The following is a 17870-nucleotide window of genomic DNA, read 5'->3' on the forward strand; positions in this document are numbered from 1 at the left end:
TTAGGCACGTGGCCGGGAAGGAATCCCTTGCAGACCGACCGGGGGATTTTCTGACCCGGGCTAAGGTGGGCCTCCCACTCTGGCGTTGTGAACCTAGGTCTCGGGCTCATCAAGAAAATATGGGCGAATTCCTTTCTCCATGGCAGCCGAGAAGCTAAGCATGGAGTGCGGGACGGCGATATCGAAAAACTCTGCCCGAATCCACAGGATCCAGACACATCAGGAGCAGGAAAGGGCCAGTACCCATAGCCCACGAAATCGGCACACGCGGCGCCAAAAAATGTCCGTCCCAAGGCGCAGGCTCCGCGGAGTGCACTTCGGTAACCGCGCGCCCACCACCCAATCAACGTCGGCCTTGCACAAAGCGAACCTCCCCCCAGGCCGCCCAAATGGAATCTCCACCCTTTCCTCTGACGGCCTTGGCCCGCCCACTCCTGCCCAGGCTCCGCCCCACGACGCCGTCGATGGAGATTCGCGATTGGCTGGTGGAATGAGCGCAAACTCTGGTTGGTTGAAGTGGAGTCACGAGGGCAGAGTCGTCGCCTTTCCAGAGGGGATTACTGGGCAGGCTCAGTCTTTCGCCTAAGTCTCGAGCTCTAGCTGGTAACGAGACGTACGCGCTCCGGTTCTTCAGTACCAGCGGCCGCCATCGTCGCCGTTTGATTCCTTTGGGCACATCTACGCCATTCACCCGCCACACACTCCACCGTCATAAGCCGCCGTCATGGTGAAGCTCGCAAAGGTAAGAGGCCTTCCTCGCGCAATCACGGACGCCGAGGCCTATTTTCTGAGGAGCGCGCGCGCGGCGCCGCGAGGAGGAGGGCCTGCGCGCTGTCCCAGGCGCATTCGAGGGCGCCATGCTGCGGGAAGTCTCGCGTGATTAGTGCGGATGTCTCGCGTTTTTTGGGTACTTTTTGGCTCAGTGGAGAGCTTCGGCAGGTGTTGCCGATTCGGCGTGGAAAGACTTCGCTCGTGAGCGTAGTCCCGAGGAGGCGCTGCCCCTCGGTGGAAGGATGAGACCAAACTCTTGGGACGGGTGCGAGCGGGACACCGCCTCCTGACGCACGTGCCTCGGCGGGCGGCCCGCCACGTGGGCTGTGCCGCGTGGGTCTGGCATCTCAGGAGGGGACCGTTCCGTGAGGTGGGGAGCGGCGGGATTTCTTCGTTTGGAGGCCCGCGGCCTATAGGACCTTAAATATGAGGTGGGCCCCGGAAGGAGGCCCCGCCGCGTGCTTTCAGTGCCTGGCTGTGCGCACATGGTGGAGATGGCCCCACGTGGCCCTGGGGCGGGGTTTCCCCGGGAAAGGAAAATTATAAGACCAATGGTCTTAAACTTAGCTTAAGACATGATTTTTCTTTAATGTTGGCCTAATTTAATTTCAGAGGAGTGGTGGGATAAGGTGCCAGAATTTACTGAAGGCTTTTTTTTCTTAAACTATTGGGGTGACATTGGTCAACGTGAACATACAGGTTTCAGGTGTGGATTTCTATGTTACAAGATCTGTGTATTGCACCATGTGTTCACTACGCAGTCACATCTCCTGTCACCATATATTTCCCCCCCTATTGCCATCACCAAAGGTTTTTTGTTTTTGTTTTTAATATATTGATTTTTTTACACAGAGGAAGGGAGAGGGATAGAGAGCTAGAAACATCGACCAGCTGCCTCCTGCACACCTCCTACTGGGGATGTGCCCGCAACCAAGGTACATGCCCTTGACTGGAATCGAACCTGGGACCTCTCGGTCCACAGGCCAATACTCTATCCACTGAGCCAAACCAGTTAGGGCCATCAAAGGGTTTTTTAAGGTAGTTTTCCCTAGGTGAGGTTTTGAGTTATTGGCCATTAAAATGGTCCCATTGTAGGCTAGTGAGTATTAAAGAAATTGTGCCTGATATAAGAGTAGATTTTAGAAGTATAAATTTTAAAACGGATGTGCTTAGGCAAACAGGAAGAGGGAGATGATTTCTTTGAAATTCTCTTTTTTCTAAAGTTGGTTTATGTTATTTGTAATATTTAACAGAATGAAAAGTGGGTTCTGAGAAAGGGAGGTGACCATTATACTATGAGGAATGTGAGCAAAATGGTAGTGGCCTGAAATGTGGGAGGTGTAATGTGCTAATAATCTTGTCTGTTTTAGGCTGGTAAAAATCAAGGTGAGTCCAAGAAAATGGCTCCTCCTCCAAAGGAGGTAGAAGAAGATAGTGAAGATGAGGAAATGTCAGATGAAGAAGATGAAAGCAGTGGAGAAGAGGTAATTATGTACAATTTAATGCAGAGTCCTATACAGCCATGTTGTATGTCTGAAAATACTGGCAAAGGTAAGATTGTATTCCTTCATATATGCCCTTTTGTAATGGTTGAGTGTCAAAAATACCATAAGGGTATTTGGATGAGCTTGAGAGAAAAGATCTGGAGCCTCTTCCTCATGTGCCCTCTACAGGGCTTAGTGTGATGATGTATTAAATCATTTCCAATTTCAACATACTAGCCGCACATGCTAGGGGAGGAAACAGCCTGGACAGTTAGCTGCCTTGTGTGTGGCAGTGCTGAGCATTCTATTCAGGTCTGATGTTAGCCTTACCAGATTTCTTTCCTAGCTGCCAAGCAGGTCTCTTTTTTTTTCCTTTCTTGTTTTTTGTATGAGTTTGGTAATACTAGTCACATTTTATAATGTTGTGGAGTGAGGAACGCCACCTCCCTTTGTGCTGATAATGATACTCTGGTACTCCTGGCTACTGTCGCTTACTGTAAAGACAACTACAAGTTTTATTTTAACACATAACTTGATAAAACTGGTGGTCAACAAAAAGTAGCTTTGAGTGTGACTTGAATGTAGATAATGTTTTTATCAAGCTAACTGCTCACTCTGTATTAATTTTGCAAGGACTGTCCAGCCTATTTGATACTCATTTTATCTCTGGTCCTAATTCTGAGCGTTCAGTGAACTTTATACCACCTCCTCAAATGATTTAATAACACTTAACAGAGCTTTTAGTTATAGGAATTAATTAATAATCCTTAAAACATGTAACATCGGTTATCATAGTCAAAAGAGAAAAAAAGTTGAGGCTGTAAAAAATCTTTCCTCGGGCCACACAGTAGCAGATGAGATCCAGACAGTCTAATTTCAGACTGCATTTGGGTACTTATTGGTGAGATGAAGAGCTTTGCCAAAGCTGAAGCAATTACTAGAGGGTGAGGTACAGAAATTCACAAGTCTGGGTCCAGAGGTATTTGAAGTGTTATGGGTTCATTATGGCTGGATATTTTACCTGAAAATGAGGACTGTGATTTCATAGGTACAGAGAAGGACATGTAACATGATGCTATAGTTCAGCATGCTAGTATAGATCTAATGCATGTGGTCTTGAACGAGAGGTAGTGCCAGAATTTAACACTCATTTATGTGGGAACCAGTGGTTACTCTGAGTTTAAAAATAGATATATGTTTATTTTATTTAATTTCCAGGTTATCATTCCTCAGAAAAAAGGCAAGAAGGCTACAACTCCAGGAAAGAAGGTGATGGTTTCCCCAACAAAAAAGATTGCAGTTGCCACACCAGGCAAGAAAGCAGTAGTCACCCCTGGCAAAAAGGCAGTGGCTGTGCCAACCCCTGGCAAAAAGGCAGCAGTTACACCAGCCAAAGCATTAGCCACACCTGGTAAGAAGGGAGGCACACCAGGCAAAGCATTGGTAGCAACCCCTGGTAAGAAGGGAGCAGCCACCCCAGTCAAGGGAGCAAAGAACGGCAAGAATGCCAAGAAGGAAGATAGTGATGAGGATGATGATGATGACAGTGAAGAGGAGGATGACGACGATGAGGAGGATGAGGATGAAGATGAGGATGAATTTCAGCCAGCAGTGATGAAAGCTACTGCTGCTGCTCCTGCCTCAGATGATGAGGATGATGACGAAGATGAAGACGAAGATGAGGATGAGGATGATGACGAAGAAGATGGTAAGGTGTTCTATTGGTAGTCCTTGGGCTCTTGTTTGCAAGGTACATTAGGGGTGAGATTGTGGGATGGGTGGGCAACATGCCAACATACTCCTTCCATGACACCATGAGGGTAGATAAAAACCCTCCCAGGGATTCTCTGTGCTGGTTGTGTACTAGGGTGGTAGCCATGAATGATTGCCTGCCCCTGATAAAATGTTTAACAGCACATTCAATGAGTAGTTTTCATAATACAGGGTTTCACTTCCAAGTAATCAGTTAATTCTTGCTATAACTACTAAGCACAGTACTGTATTATATTTTTTTCCTTTAGATTTATCTGGAACTAATGTTGGTTTGGGGATAATTCTCTTGAGTTTTTGACTAGGTAGCTTCTCTTTCAGACTCTGAAGAAGAACCTATGGAGATTGCACCAGCCAAAGGCAAGAAAGCTCCCGTTAAAGCTGTTCCTGTGAAGTCTAAGAGTACAGCTGAGGATGAAGATGAAGAGGACGATGAGGATGATGAAGAGGATGATGAAGATGACGAAGAGGACGATGAAGATGATGATGAGGAGGAGGATGAGGAAGAGGAGGAGGAAGGTAATTGAGCTAGATTCTAAAGTGGTTTGGTATGAGTTTTATTTAAAGAAGGTACTGAATATGTGTGGCTACTTATGGGTAACACAGATTGTTTGAAATCTTGTCCAGAACCTGTCAAAGAAGCACCTGGAAAACGAAAGAAGGAAATGGCCAAACAGAAAGCTGCTCCTGAGGCCAAGAAACAGAAAGTGGAAGGTAATTTGTCAGAATGGAGAGTGGGGGGATTTGCACCTAATAGCACAAGTGATGAACAACAAAGGGACTTAATACTGAAACCTGATGTTACATTGCAGTATGCTGATGTGCTGTGTTAAGAAATTTATGCTGGAAATGAAATTCATCCCATACTTTATAAATCAGATTAATTTGAGTTAATTTTTTGTGCAGCCACAGAACCAACTACGGCTTTCAATCTCTTTGTTGGAAACCTGAACTCTAGCAAGTCTGCTCCTGAACTAAAAACGGGTATCAGTGATGTTTTTGCTAAAAATGATCTTGCTGTTGTGGATGTCAGAATTGGTGTGTCCAGGTAGGTAAGGCGAAGTTAAACTAACCGTATTCCTGGGTCCGCTAATGCTTTTTTTCCTCCCTTTTTAGAACATTAGTACTTTACTCTTAATCATGAATGCGTCTTCAAAGTTTAGACATTAATGAACTGTTACTTAGATTATTAAATTGTATGACCTTCCCCAATTGAAGTTTCCATAATCTCCCTTAACTTTTGATATAGCACAAAATATTTTTTAATAAGCTATGAGCTTTTTTTTTTTTTTTTTAAGCTATGAGCTTTTATTCTTAAAAATATGTAAAACTATTAGATCCAAATAACCAGACAGGATTCTCCTTCCTTGATGCTTTAACAAGTTCTTTTGTTAGCTGTTATGAGCAGTGTAGTTAATAAAGACAAACTGAGAGGTGGACCTGCATCAGGTCTTGCTTGGTACTTAAACCTCAGTCTGTATCCTGAGCTTTCAGTGTCTTAGTTTTGTTAATAGAGTGTGCTGCTTTTTAACGTAATCATTGCTTGCCCCATTGCATTAGTGTTGTTGCTTGTCTAGTATATATGTTAATGGGGCTCTTGCTTTTGCTTTTTTTAAACCTGTAATTTTTATCCTTTGCCTTATCACCTTAAAGGAAGTTTGGCTATGTGGATTTTGAATCTGCTGAGGACCTGGAAAAAGCCTTAGAACTCACTGGTTTAAAAGTCTTTGGCAATGAAATTAAACTAGAAAAACCAAAGGGAAAAGACAGTAAAAAAGGTATGTACTGCTTTAGGTAATTGTGATACTGATACACAATTCCTTAATTGATGTGTTTCTAGTCTGATTGGCCAGGTTAAATAATTACTCTTTTTCCTTTTTTTCCCCCCCAGTGTTGTGAGGATTAAATAAGTTAGAATGTTAAATGTTTACAGTAGTGCCTGGCAGTGTTTGCTGGTGCTAGGAATTCCTGAGTCAGCAAGCAATAATGAACTTACAAAAAATTACTGTTTAGCTCTGGCCGGTGTGACTGAGTTGGTGAACATCATCTCATGCACCAAAAGGTTGCCTGTTCAAATTCCCAGTCAGGACACATACCCAGGTTGCAGGCTGGATCCCCTAGTAGGGGGTGTGCAGGAGGCAGCCAGTTGATGCCTCTTTCCCTAAATTTTAAAAATCTTAAAAAGAAATATAGCCTAGCCGTCGTGGTTCAGTCATTGAGCGGTGACCTATGAACCAGGGAACCAGGTGGTCAGGGTTCCATTCCTGGTCGGGGCATATATATATGCCCAGGTTGCAGGCTTGAACCCCATTGTGGGGCGTGGGGGGAGGCAGCTGATCAATGATTCTCATTGTTGATGTTTCTAATCTAGCTCCCTCTCTGAAATGCATAAAAATGTATTTAAAAAGTAAGTAATTGTTTAGATGTATAGGCATACCTAATATAGGGAGATCTTTCCTCACTGGAATTAGATCAAATCCCTGACTATTCTTTTTGTATCCTTCATATACTTTGTCATGTTTCATGTGTGTTCATGACTTTTTTAAATTGATTTTGAGAGAGGAAGGGGGGGCGGGGAGAGATCCATCAATCGGCCACTGGGGATCAAGCCCACAACCCAGGCTTGTGCCTTTGCCCAGCCAATTGAGCTACACTGGCCAGGGCTGCTCATGACTTAAAATTAAAAACTGCCCAATGGTGTGGCTCAGTGGATGAGCATTGGCCTATAAGCCAGGAGGTCACGGTTCGATACCCCCTGTGGGGCGTACAGGAAGCAGCCAATCCATGATTCTTTCGTCATTGATGTTTCCATCTCCCTCTGCCTTCCTCTCTGAAATCAATAAAAATATATTTAAAAATATGTATATATTTAGATTTCAGAGAGGAAGGTGGAGAGAGAAACATCAATGATGAGAGAGAATCACGGATCGGCTGCCTTTTTGCAAGCCCCCCACTGGGGATTGAGCCTGCAACCCGGCATGTGTCCTTGACTGGAATCAAATCTGGGATCCTTCAGTCCATTGGCTGATGCTCTATGCACGGATCCAAACCATCTAGGGCGAAAATAGTATATTTTTGAAACAAAATAAACTGCTAAGCACCTACTAGGTTGAGTTCTTAAGTATCCAGCACATAGTTTGATGTCGGGTGTGACAGGAGCTTGTGTCTTGATACTGCTGTATCGCCATACTATTAGTGTCTTTCTTGTACATTTATAGGACCCCAAATTATTTCCTAAACAGAACTTTTCTATTGGTCATTATCTTGGAGGTAAGGAGAAAGGTCTTTTAACCCATCCTGTTCATTTTGTGTTTTTTAAAATCTAGATCGAGATGCAAGAACACTTTTGGCAAAAAATCTGCCTTATAAAGTTACTCAGGACGAATTAAAAGAAGTGTTTGAAGATGCTATGGAAATCAGATTAGTCAGCAAGGATGGAAAAAGTAAAGGGTATGTTTTGTGTCTATCCAAATGTTACGAGTTTTATAAATCAATGTGATTCTAATTTATAAAAGGAATGACCCAGCTTCCTATGTATATGATTTGGGCAAATCTATAACCTGTGCCTTGATTTTCTATCCATATAATCAGGATAATGTACTTAACTCATAGTGATTTTAAAAGAAGAGTTAATGTGAAAAAAGGATTACAAAATGTATAGTGTATGCTTTGTAAGGAATGGCAATTATTTTGAAATGAGGTGGGCTTACTGTGAACACATTTTCTGGGAATACTTGACAAACTTAATGGGAGGAAAGTTTTTTGCTAATCTTACCTGAGGACATTTTTGTCCATTTCTTTTTCGGAGAATGGAAGAGAGAATCATTGATATGAGACAGACACATAGACTGGTTGCCTCCGGCTGTGCCCCTGAGCCTTTGTTAGTGAATCTGACACTAACCAGTAACCCACACCAGCCTGGGTGGGAGGAAAGTTTGAAAAGTGGAAGATGGCAGAAACCTCAAACATTTCAACTAGTATAAAATTGGACATTTTTGTTGTACTCAGCTGAAGTAAGGTCATTGCTGAGATTAAAACATTTGTGTTAAAAATTAATGTCATTGTCCAACCTTCATGGCAAACCAGGAGGTCACGGTTTGATTGAGGCCAGCCGGGTTGCGGGCTCAATCTCCAGTGTGGGGCGTGAAGGAGGTGGCCAGTCAGATTCTCTCTCATCATTGATGTTTCTATCTCTCCCTCTCCCTCTCTGAAATAAATAAAAAAATATATAATTAAAAAATTAATATGGTTTTAAAATTCAAGCAAATTCTTTTTTTAAAACACCCTTTTGCAGGATTGCTTATATTGAATTTAAGACAGAAGCTGATGCAGAGAAAACCTTGGAAGAAAAGCAAGGAACAGAAATAGATGGGCGATCCATTTCTCTGTACTATACTGGAGAGAAAGGTCAAAATCAAGACCATAGAGGTGGAAAGAACAGCACGTGGAGTGGTAAGAATTTATAGTCTTCCTACAGGGTTCCAGAATTGATGGAGCGAAGTGCTTTGCATTTTTGAACTTTATATAAGTTGACTGGGTGTAGATGTAGTTAAGCTAAGCAAGTTACGCTTATATTTGTAACAGTAATTCTGTGTCTTGAATGTACATTTTCAAATTTTTAATGTACATTTTAAAATTAGAATATTGTTCTAGGAAGATATAGATCAGTAGTCAGCTTACATTTTTGAATAACAGGAATGAAAGGAAGCCAGACATAACTGCATTATAGGTACTCAGTATATTGAGACACTCGGAATAGGATTCTATCTGCATCAACATTCGTATGTTGAAGCACAGAAATACTTAAGAACAAGATATAGCTGTGACTGAAGTTGCAAACCACTGTTTCACAGTCTTAATTTGGCATCTCTTTATTTGTAGGTGAATCAAAAACTCTTGTTTTAAGCAACCTTTCCTACAGTGCAACAGAAGAAACTCTTCAGGAAGTATTTGAGAAGGCAACATTTATCAAAGTGCCCCAGAACCAAAATGGCAAATCTAAAGGGTATAATAATTTGTATCTCTATGTTGTCAGTCATTGGCTGTAAGAGTGTCTTGAACAGTAGATATAATCCTCTAACCCTGTCTGTTAGAAGCTGGATCATTTTTAGCTATATAAAGTATAAAATAAAAAGCCTCTTTTATTTGCTTGAGGGGGGGAAAGGGCTTATGGCAGGGGTCCTCAAACTTTTTAAACGGGGCCAGTTCACTGTCCCTCAGACCGTTGGAGGGCCGGACTATAGTTTTAAAAAAACTATGAACAAATTCCTATGCACACTGCACATATCTTATTTTGAAGTAAAAAAAACAAAACGGCAAAAACACCCGCATGTGGCCTGCGGGCCGTAGTTTGAGGACGCCTGGCTTATGGCATCAGATGTGATTGCAAAGGAGCCATGAGCTTGATAACGTATTCTAAATATTGTTCATCCTCAGGTATGCATTTATAGAATTTGCTTCATTTGAAGATGCTAAAGAAGCTTTAAATTCCTGTAATAAAAGAGAAATCGAGGGCAGAGCAATCAGACTGGAATTGCAAGGACCCAGAGGATCGCCTAATGCAAGAAGCCGTAAGTTACAATTACCAGGGTGTTGTGGTTGGGGGATAACTCCTCACTGCCATGCTTTAACTTGGGTCAGATCTAGAAGTGAACTTTTTTTTCTGTTGTTGCCGAGTAAATGACACTGGATATGATGACCGATTATCTGAGAAATAATTGATGAAATCCAAGAAAATTCCTCTAGATAGTCAAGTTCTGATCCAGCCATGTCATCTCTGAGCAACAGATCTGCCCACGGTTTACTGCCTGTGTGGTGGTTGTCGCTACCTGCTTAAGATCTGTCTCACTTGTTTGGATTGGCTCTCCTGATTTCTATAAAAAATCTGCTTCGGTGGTCAAGGTAGACTTGAGATAGCAGTTGATTTAAGCCCTTTGCTTTCATTAAATATTAGTTAGCAAAATAACCTTCTTTTTCTCAGAGAGACACTTTAGGGTTCCAATATGACAAGCATTCTTGGCTAGTAGTCATTCTGAATATTGCATAAGTCCATGTCATCATTATGAATGAAGTGTTATTTTTTGTTCTTCCCCAGAGCCATCCAAAACTCTATTTGTCAAAGGTCTGTCTGAGGAGACTACGGAAGAGACATTGAAGGAGTCATTTGATGGCTCTGTCCGGGCAAGGATAGTCACTGACCGGGAGACGGGCTCTTCCAAAGGGTAAGGTGCAAGAGGGTACAGTGTCCACTGAGTGAGGATCTCTCATCCTATGTGTCTTCTCATTGAGCTCCTTTCTGTCGCTCTGTGGCAGTTATGGATTCGCACGAGAAGAAGAGACAATTCACAGAGCTAGCATTATTTTGCCTCCTGTCTTCAGAGGTATATGCTGCTGTTTTGTGAGACATTTTTGCATTTAAGCTGTCAGTAAACCCAGTTTCAACTTTCTGGAGAGAGCTACTCTTACCACTTTGGTCTTTTCTCAATTGAGCAAGGCTACTTTCTAGGGGTTAACTTTGGCACTTACAGTCAAACCTCAGTTCTCAAATGTCTCCCATCTCAAACAGTTCTGTTCTTGACCAACTTGTTCACAGAAAATTATTTTCTAATAACAAAACTGCAGTTCGAGACCTGATAACCCTTTCATCTAGACCTGATAACCCTTTCATGCTGATACATTAGCATGAAAAAAAGCATCTCTCAGGCTACAAACAGGAGATAATGTAAGTCAGTTTACCTCTAAACTTCTAGTAACTACGGTTCTCAACCAGTGGTTCTCAACCAGTGGGTCGCAACCCCTTTGGGGGTTGAATGACCCTTTCACAGGGGTCGCCTAAGACATCCTGCATATCAGATATTTACATTACGATTCATAACAGCAAAATTACAGTTATGAAGTAGCAACGAAAATAATTTTATGGTTGGGGGGTCACCACAACATGAACTGTATTAAAGGGTTGCGGCATTAGGAAGGTTGAGGACCACTGTTCTAGTTGTTAGCATCTCAGGAAATTGTGCTGTGAATATTTTTGTGTGTTTTGCTGGTGAAAGGGATGATTAGCATAATTTTAAAACGAGTGCTGATGTTGCTGTGTGAAAGTGTTCGCAAAACAATGATCACAGGAAATTGAGATAGAAAAACTGTTGTTGATTTGGATAAATGAAAAGCAGCTGGCTGAGGCCATGATTCCTGAGAAAGAAGATGCTGCACCCCTGGAATGTGTGCTGAAAGTGATTGAAGGCTAGTTAAGGACGAATCGACCTATGAACCAGGAAGTCACGATTCCAGTCCTGATCAGGGCACAAGCTGGGCTTGTGGGCTTGATCCCCAGATCATCCTTGCTGATCATTGATGTTTCTCTCTCTCCCTCTTCCTTTGTCTCTAACATTAATAATAAAAATATATATTAAGTAAATTAAGCTAGTAGGGGTGGTTCCATAAACGTAAGAAGACAAATGTTTGTTTATATATTAAACAATATGTTAGACATGTACTATGTATAAGAAAGGTTAAAGTGGAATCATTTAGTAGTCTGGAATGGATTCAGTTTACATTTCTAGTGGGGAAAAATTATTCCATTTTTGAACAAATTGCTTTTTGAAGAGCCTTCTAGAATGAATTAGAGAACCTAGGTTCTACTGTATTCCATATATCTTTGCTTTATAATGGACAATTTCATTTGGTATTTTAGGTTTGGTTTTGTAGACTTCAACAGTGAGGAAGATGCCAAAGCCGCTAAGGAGGCCATGGAAGATGGTGAAATTGATGGAAACAAAGTTACTTTGGACTGGGCCAAGCCTAAGGGTGAAGGTGGCTTCGGGGGTCGTGGTGGAGGCAGAGGTGGCTTTGGAGGCAGAGGTGGTGGCAGAGGAGGCCGAGGTGGATTTGGTGGCAGAGGCCGGGGAGGTTTTGGAGGTAAGGAGCATCGAGGTCTGCATCAGTGGTCACTATCACTGGGGGAGGGAGACCTGGCAGCTTTGCACCTGTTCTTTAATGATGTCTTCCCTTCCTCCAGGTCGAGGAGGCTTCCGAGGAGGCAGAGGAGGAGGAGGAGACCATAAGCCACAAGGAAAGAAGACAAAGTTTGAATAGTTTCTTCTATCCCCGTCTTTCCCTCTTCCATTTGAAAAAGAAAGGACTCTGGTGTTTTTACTCTGTTACCTGATCAATGACAGAGCCTTCTAAGGACATTCCAAGACAGTATACAGTCCTGTGGTCTACTTGGATATCCATTTAGATAACATTTCAAAGGAGATACCCTGTTGGTTTTGACTGGATATTCGTATAAACTTTTTAAAGAGATGAGTGGTAGAGCTAACCCTTATCTGTAAGTTTTGAATTTATATTGTTTCTTCCCGTGTACAAAACCATTTTTTTCCTACAAATAGTTTTTTTTTGTGTGTGTGTTGGGGTATAAAGGAAAGCAGAATGTTTTATCATAATTTTGCTTCAGCAGCTATGGGACAAATTAAAAGTCCTAAACTCTGGTGCCAGACTTGTACTTCCTAGAGTGTTTCTCCTGGAATATTGCTGAAGGTCGAGCATGGTAAACCCACTTCAGATCCACCCCCCACCCCCTGATGGAAATGCTTGATGATTAGGTTTCAAATGCTCTAGCCAAAAGTTTGGTGAAATGGAAGTTTCCTCTGGCTTCTTGGGAGTCCAGTGTGTTCTGACAAGTGCTCTGGAAAGAGGAACAGGAGCCCTTTGGTTAGGCCTCCTTAGATACACACTGAGAATATGGATTCTGGAATAGTCAGTGACTAACAAATAGAATTCATGACAGATGGATGGACCAATGGGGACTGTGTGGCTGGGGAGGAAACTACCAATCCAATAGATGGGCCTGGCATTTTTTTTGTCTACCAGCAATCTTGGAACTATAAGAAGGCCTTTGGTTTTGCACTATGTAGTACCCAGACATTCTAACTGATTTATTAAACATTCCCTGTTACACATACACACACACTTTTGTTAGAAGTTAAAGGCTGATGAGATGGTGTCCCAGCCCAGCTGATGTGGCTCAATGGTTAAGTATAGACCTATGAGCCAGATGTCACAGTTCAATTCCTGGTGTGGGCACATGCCAGAGTTGCAGTCTTGATCTCTAGTAGGGGGCATGCAGGAGATAACTAATCAATGATTATCATGTTTATTTTTTAAATATATTTTATTGATATTTTTTATAGAGGAAGGGAGAGGGATAGAGAGAAACATAGATGAGCTACCTCCTGCACATTTCCCACTGGGGATGTGCCCCCAACCAAGGTACATGCCCTTGACCAGAATCAAACCTGGGACCTTTCAGTCCACAGGCTGAAGCTCTATCCACTGAGCCAAACTGATTAGGGGTGATTCTCATGTTTCTCTCCCACTGAAATAGAGAAGAAAAAAATTTTTAAAGTGCCCCAGGTGACAGCTGAGATTTTAAAAATACCTATTTTTATTGATTTTAGAGGGAGAGAGAATCATTGATTGGCTGCCTCCTGCATGTCCCCTACTGGGGACTGAACATGGGACATCAGTCCACAGGCCGATGTTCTATCCACTGAGCCAAACGGGCTAGGGCACAGCTGAGATTTTTGAAATCTGCCAACTTGAAAAGCAGGTGGACTTAACTACCTGTTGACTAATTAATCAGACTAGTAAAAATGAAATAAAAATGCAATACTGGTAGAATTCAATAAACTTACAGGGAAACCAACCTAAAAGAGGTAAATGGGTAGTTTTGTCTTTTTTTGCTAGTGGGATGTCGAAGCCACGCTGCACATCAGCCACTTCCCAGTCCTGTTCCAAGTACTAAGGACTTAAAAAGCAGAACGGGTATTGCTTTTGAGGGATGGCAAGTGCTAATGAAAGTGGTGCTGCCCAGGGAGGTCTGTCCTCTGATAGGGAAACCAAAACGAGCTGGGAGCCAGTATTTTCCGAGACTTTAAAAGTTCCAATTAGTCTATGCATGTCATTAAATTTCAACTCTTCAAAGGCTGAGTGCAGTTAGAACTGAACATATCAAAAGTTGTTTTGTTAATGGTGCTTAATCCCTCCTTGACAAGGGCCTGTAAGGGATCTTCGTGGGCCTCCAGGGACCCATCTACATTCACTAGGGCCTTCTCCCAAGCAGATGCTTGGCTGCTTTGCTCCGCTATTAAGAGGCCTAAGAGTGCAATAGGCAATTTTGGGAATCCAGGAGCATGAAGTAGGATTGCAACTAGCTCAGGCCCAACAGGCGGTGCTTACTCAATGTTTGTCTGACTTGGAAACTTGGAGTAGGGTTTTGGGGGCTTGTTGAAGGGAAGGGAAAGGAGCCTGACCTGATAATTGCAAGAGGAGTTCTTGGCTGCTAGGGTAGGGCCTGTACTATAAGATACCTGTCCTGCCATTAGAGCTAGTCTCTGATAATGCTGATACCGTGTCCACAATATGGGCAGGAAAGTTAAGGTTCTTGCTATTTTCTTCCCATTAAGGGATGGAAACATCAGGTCCTTTTAACTCCAGAGGTGTGCTGGTTTACAGTAGAATGAAGATGAGGATGGAGGCCCAGCCAGCGTGATCCTAGTTGAACTTTGACCTATGGAACCAGGAGGTCACTGGTTGATTCCCAGTCAGGACACATACCCAGGCTGAGGGCTCAATTTCCAGTGGGGGGTGTGCAGGAGGCAGCAGATTAATGATGATCATCATTGATATTTCTATCCCTCTCCCCTTTCTGAAATCAATATTTTAAAAAGGTGAGGATGGAGGGTGATTACCCTGCAGGCTGGAGAGGAGTGCTATGGCTTGCATTTAGGGTCAGGCCCTGTGAACATCCCAGGCCTTGCTGGTACCTGTCTGGTTTCTAATTTGGTGGGTTGGGTGAGGACTTTGCTGCCATTTTAGAAAAGCAGTCCCTTTCAGGAAATGGTTGTCGCTACTTTTGTCATTCGTCCAGCAGGTGGCAGCACATCCACAAGAATGTGGAAACCTGATGTGTCAGGGAAGCATGAAGATTAGTTTCAGGCCAGTGGATCTTGAACTCTTATCCTCTTCCCTCAGATTAGTGACAGGGTCTGGGAATCTGCAGGAAGTCCACTCAAGACACTTTGAGAGATGTTGCGGAAGCCCCTAAGTGGATTCCAATTGGATCCAAGGACTAAAATCACAGAATGTTTCTGTGTTCTTTTCTCTTGAGTTATCCCTTCTATGGTATACTATCTCCTTATATCTCAATCTCCGTCTCTCCTCAGCTTTAAGAAGTGCCCAAATCTTCCTTCCAAAAAGAGGTTGTCCCCTGACCCTCCCTCCCCACCAAGCTGTTCCCTCTTCCTTTCATTGCCAAACAGAAATACCACAATCTGGCTCTCAGCATTGTGGCTTCAGTCCTCATATCCCTACCCCTCTGGTGCTCATTAAGAGTCAAAGGCTGGCCGAAACCGGTTTGGCTCAGTGGATAGAGCGTCGGCCTTCAGACTCAAGGGTCCCAGGTTTGATTCCGGTCAGGGGCATGTACCTTGGTTGCGGGCACATCCCCAGTAGAGGGTGTGCAAGAGGCAGCTGATCGATGTTTCTCTCTCATCGATGTTTCTAACTCTCCCTCTCTCTTCCTCTCTGTAAAAAATCAATAAAATATACTAAAAAAAAGAGTCAAAGGCTGAAAATCAGTGATCAGTCTTTCCTCCAGTTTATGGCTTCTCTGGAGCATCTGACAGATGATCCCTCCTCCTTGCCTGAAACCCCCTCTCCACCCTTCAAAGGTGGACTGACACACCAGAGTGGTGGCTCTGTGACAGTAGGCTGAGGTGGAAAGGGAAGGAAAATAACAAATCCTGGGATTAGGGCTTACCTCAGCAGACTGATTTTCACCAATTAATGGATATGAACCAATGGCTCTTCCTCATAGGCCAGGTAACTGGTAATGGCAGGAGAGGTCTGGAGGGTTCATTGCTGGTCCCTCTATCTGGTTCTCAACATTTCTAATGTGGTGGTGACCCCCAACCATAAAATTATTTTCGTTGCTACTTCATAACTAATTTTGCTACTGTTAATGAATTGTAATGTAAATATCTGTTTTCCAATGGTCTTAGGCTCTACAGGTTGAGAACCGCTAGCAGGGTCGCCTAAGACAGGGGTCCTCAAACTTTTTAAATAGGGGGCCAGTTCACTGTCCCTCAGACCGTTGGAGGGCCGGACTACAGTTTAAAAAAAACTATGAACAAATTCTTATGCACACTGCACATATCTTATTTTGAAGTAAAAAAAAAAAACGGGCCAAAACCGGTTTGGCTCAGTGGATAGAGCGTCGTCGGCCTGCGGACTCAAGGGTCCCAGGTTCGATTCCCGGTCAAAGGCATGTACCTTGGTTGCGGGCACATCCCCAGTAGGGGTTGTGCAAGAGGCAGCTGATCGATGTTTCTCTCTCATCGATGTTTCTGGCTCTCTATCCCTCTCTCTTCCTCTCTGTAAAAAATCAATAAAATATATTTAAAAAAAAAAAAACACGGCAAAAACACCCGCATGTGGCCTGCGGGCCATAGTTTGAGGACGCCTGGCCTAAGACCATCGGAAAACATATTTACATTACGATTCATAACGGGCAAAATTACAGTTATGAAGTAGCAACGAAAATAATTTTACGGTTGGGGGTCACCACAACATGAACTGTATTAAAGGGTCGCGCATTAGAAAGGTTGAGGACCACTGCTCTACATGGAAACATGAACATGTTCTTGGCAAACTCTGAATGAAGGGACTTGGTTTTGTTCACTGTTCTGTCCTGTGGGTGTAGAACAGTACCTGACATACCAGGTACTCAGCGATGAAGGAACCCTGGAGAAACTCCTTCCCTTGACTGCAGGGAACCCTATGGTGGCAGTGGGAGAGGATCTTATGGCCAGGAGTTCCTAAGTATAAAGTTCTTACCTTTTTTGTGTTGGGAATTTTTTGGGAGTCTGGTAAAGCCTTTGAACCCCTATTAGAATAAATGTCTTCAAAATTATTTTTAATTTTCATAAAGGACAGGTTCTTACTGAGTTTTCTGAGAGGAAGGGAGAAAGAGAGAGCGACATCAAGTGAGAGCGGATGGTTGCCTCTGTGCTGCCCCAACCAGGGGTCAAACCCACAATGTAGATATGTCCCCTGATCAATGATTGAAGCTGGAACCTTTTGCTGTATGGGATGATGCTCCAACCAACTGAGCCACCCAGCCAGGTCTCAAAATCATTTTTTTTTTTAATTACAAGGGGAAACTATTAGAATAGTTACTAAAATATTTTAAGAACAGCTTTTGTGATAGAATCATATGTATTGATGCATTAGATAAAATGTATTGACATTTAAAATACTGTTAGAGAGTTGGTTCTGATAATGGTGGACTGGCTTCTAACAGACTAACCCTTATGCTGATAATTATGAACTGGACAAATGTAAAATACCAACTTTTGGAGGTGTTGAAGGACAAACAATACCAGAAACTGAAGCAGACACTATCATTGAAATAAGATAAGGACACTAGGTGAGATTCTTGCTTAGCCTGTGGTTGTAGTGTTTTCAGGTGTTGTCCAATTTCTCTTTGCAAAGAAATTGACAGTGTTTTGTGCCTGCTCTCTGGGTAAAGTGCTCCTCAGCACTTGAACTTTGCAAGGCCGTTCTTGGCTTTATTCTATGTGGAAAGCACTACCAAGAAAGCTTGTAAATTTCCTAGATCAAAATGGTTGTTTCAAAACCTTGAATGCGAAGACATCTCATTTAGATGGTGATAAGTGTCCACCAAATAAGGTAACGTTAAGAATACAATTTTTTTCTTCAAAGTCTTTCCAGAAGTGGGCTTTCTCCCTCTCAGAGAAAGATTTCTGCTGTCATTCTGAGCTAATG

The 17870-nt window shown here is 42.9% G+C and overlaps 1 protein-coding gene and 3 non-coding genes across 4 annotated transcripts; all 4 read left to right on the plus strand.

The window, feature by feature from the left end:
• Positions 1 to 580: 580 nt before the first annotated feature.
• On the plus strand, positions 581 to 12511 carry LOC103303196 (nucleolin). The gene is made up of 14 exons (XM_008160210.3): positions 581 to 742; positions 2142 to 2255; positions 3474 to 3963; positions 4347 to 4544; positions 4653 to 4739; positions 4932 to 5073; positions 5679 to 5803; positions 7352 to 7475; positions 8320 to 8477; positions 8907 to 9030; positions 9462 to 9595; positions 10120 to 10246; positions 11716 to 11939; positions 12040 to 12511. Exons 1-14 carry the CDS (start codon positions 725 to 727, stop codon positions 12114 to 12116), a joined length of 2142 nt encoding a protein of 713 aa, XP_008158432.2. The 5' UTR covers positions 581 to 724; the 3' UTR covers positions 12117 to 12511.
• LOC114229221 (small nucleolar RNA SNORD82) lies at positions 4781 to 4850 on the plus strand. The gene has a single exon (XR_003615300.1). It is a non-coding gene; the product is annotated as a small nucleolar RNA SNORD82 (small nucleolar RNA).
• LOC114229216 (small nucleolar RNA SNORD20) lies at positions 9712 to 9790 on the plus strand. Its single transcript, XR_003615294.1, has one exon. It is a non-coding gene; the product is annotated as a small nucleolar RNA SNORD20 (small nucleolar RNA).
• LOC114229220 (small nucleolar RNA SNORA75) lies at positions 10300 to 10433 on the plus strand. Its single transcript, XR_003615299.1, has one exon. It is a non-coding gene; the product is annotated as a small nucleolar RNA SNORA75 (small nucleolar RNA).
• Positions 12512 to 17870: the final 5359 nt, after the last annotated feature.

Source organism: Eptesicus fuscus, chromosome 11 (assembly GCF_027574615.1).
Source record: "Eptesicus fuscus isolate TK198812 chromosome 11, DD_ASM_mEF_20220401, whole genome shotgun sequence".
Taxonomy (NCBI): domain Eukaryota; kingdom Metazoa; phylum Chordata; class Mammalia; order Chiroptera; family Vespertilionidae; genus Eptesicus; species Eptesicus fuscus.

Excerpts from the sequence above, each read along its gene's own strand:
- LOC103303196 (XM_008160210.3), top strand. Across the intron at positions 5,804-7,351 it reads GGGAAAAGACAGTAAAAAAG|ATCGAGATGCAAGAACACTT; the intron begins GTATGTACTGCT and ends TTTAAAATCTAG. Across the intron at positions 7,476-8,319 it reads AAGGATGGAAAAAGTAAAGG|GATTGCTTATATTGAATTTA; the intron begins GTATGTTTTGTG and ends ACCCTTTTGCAG.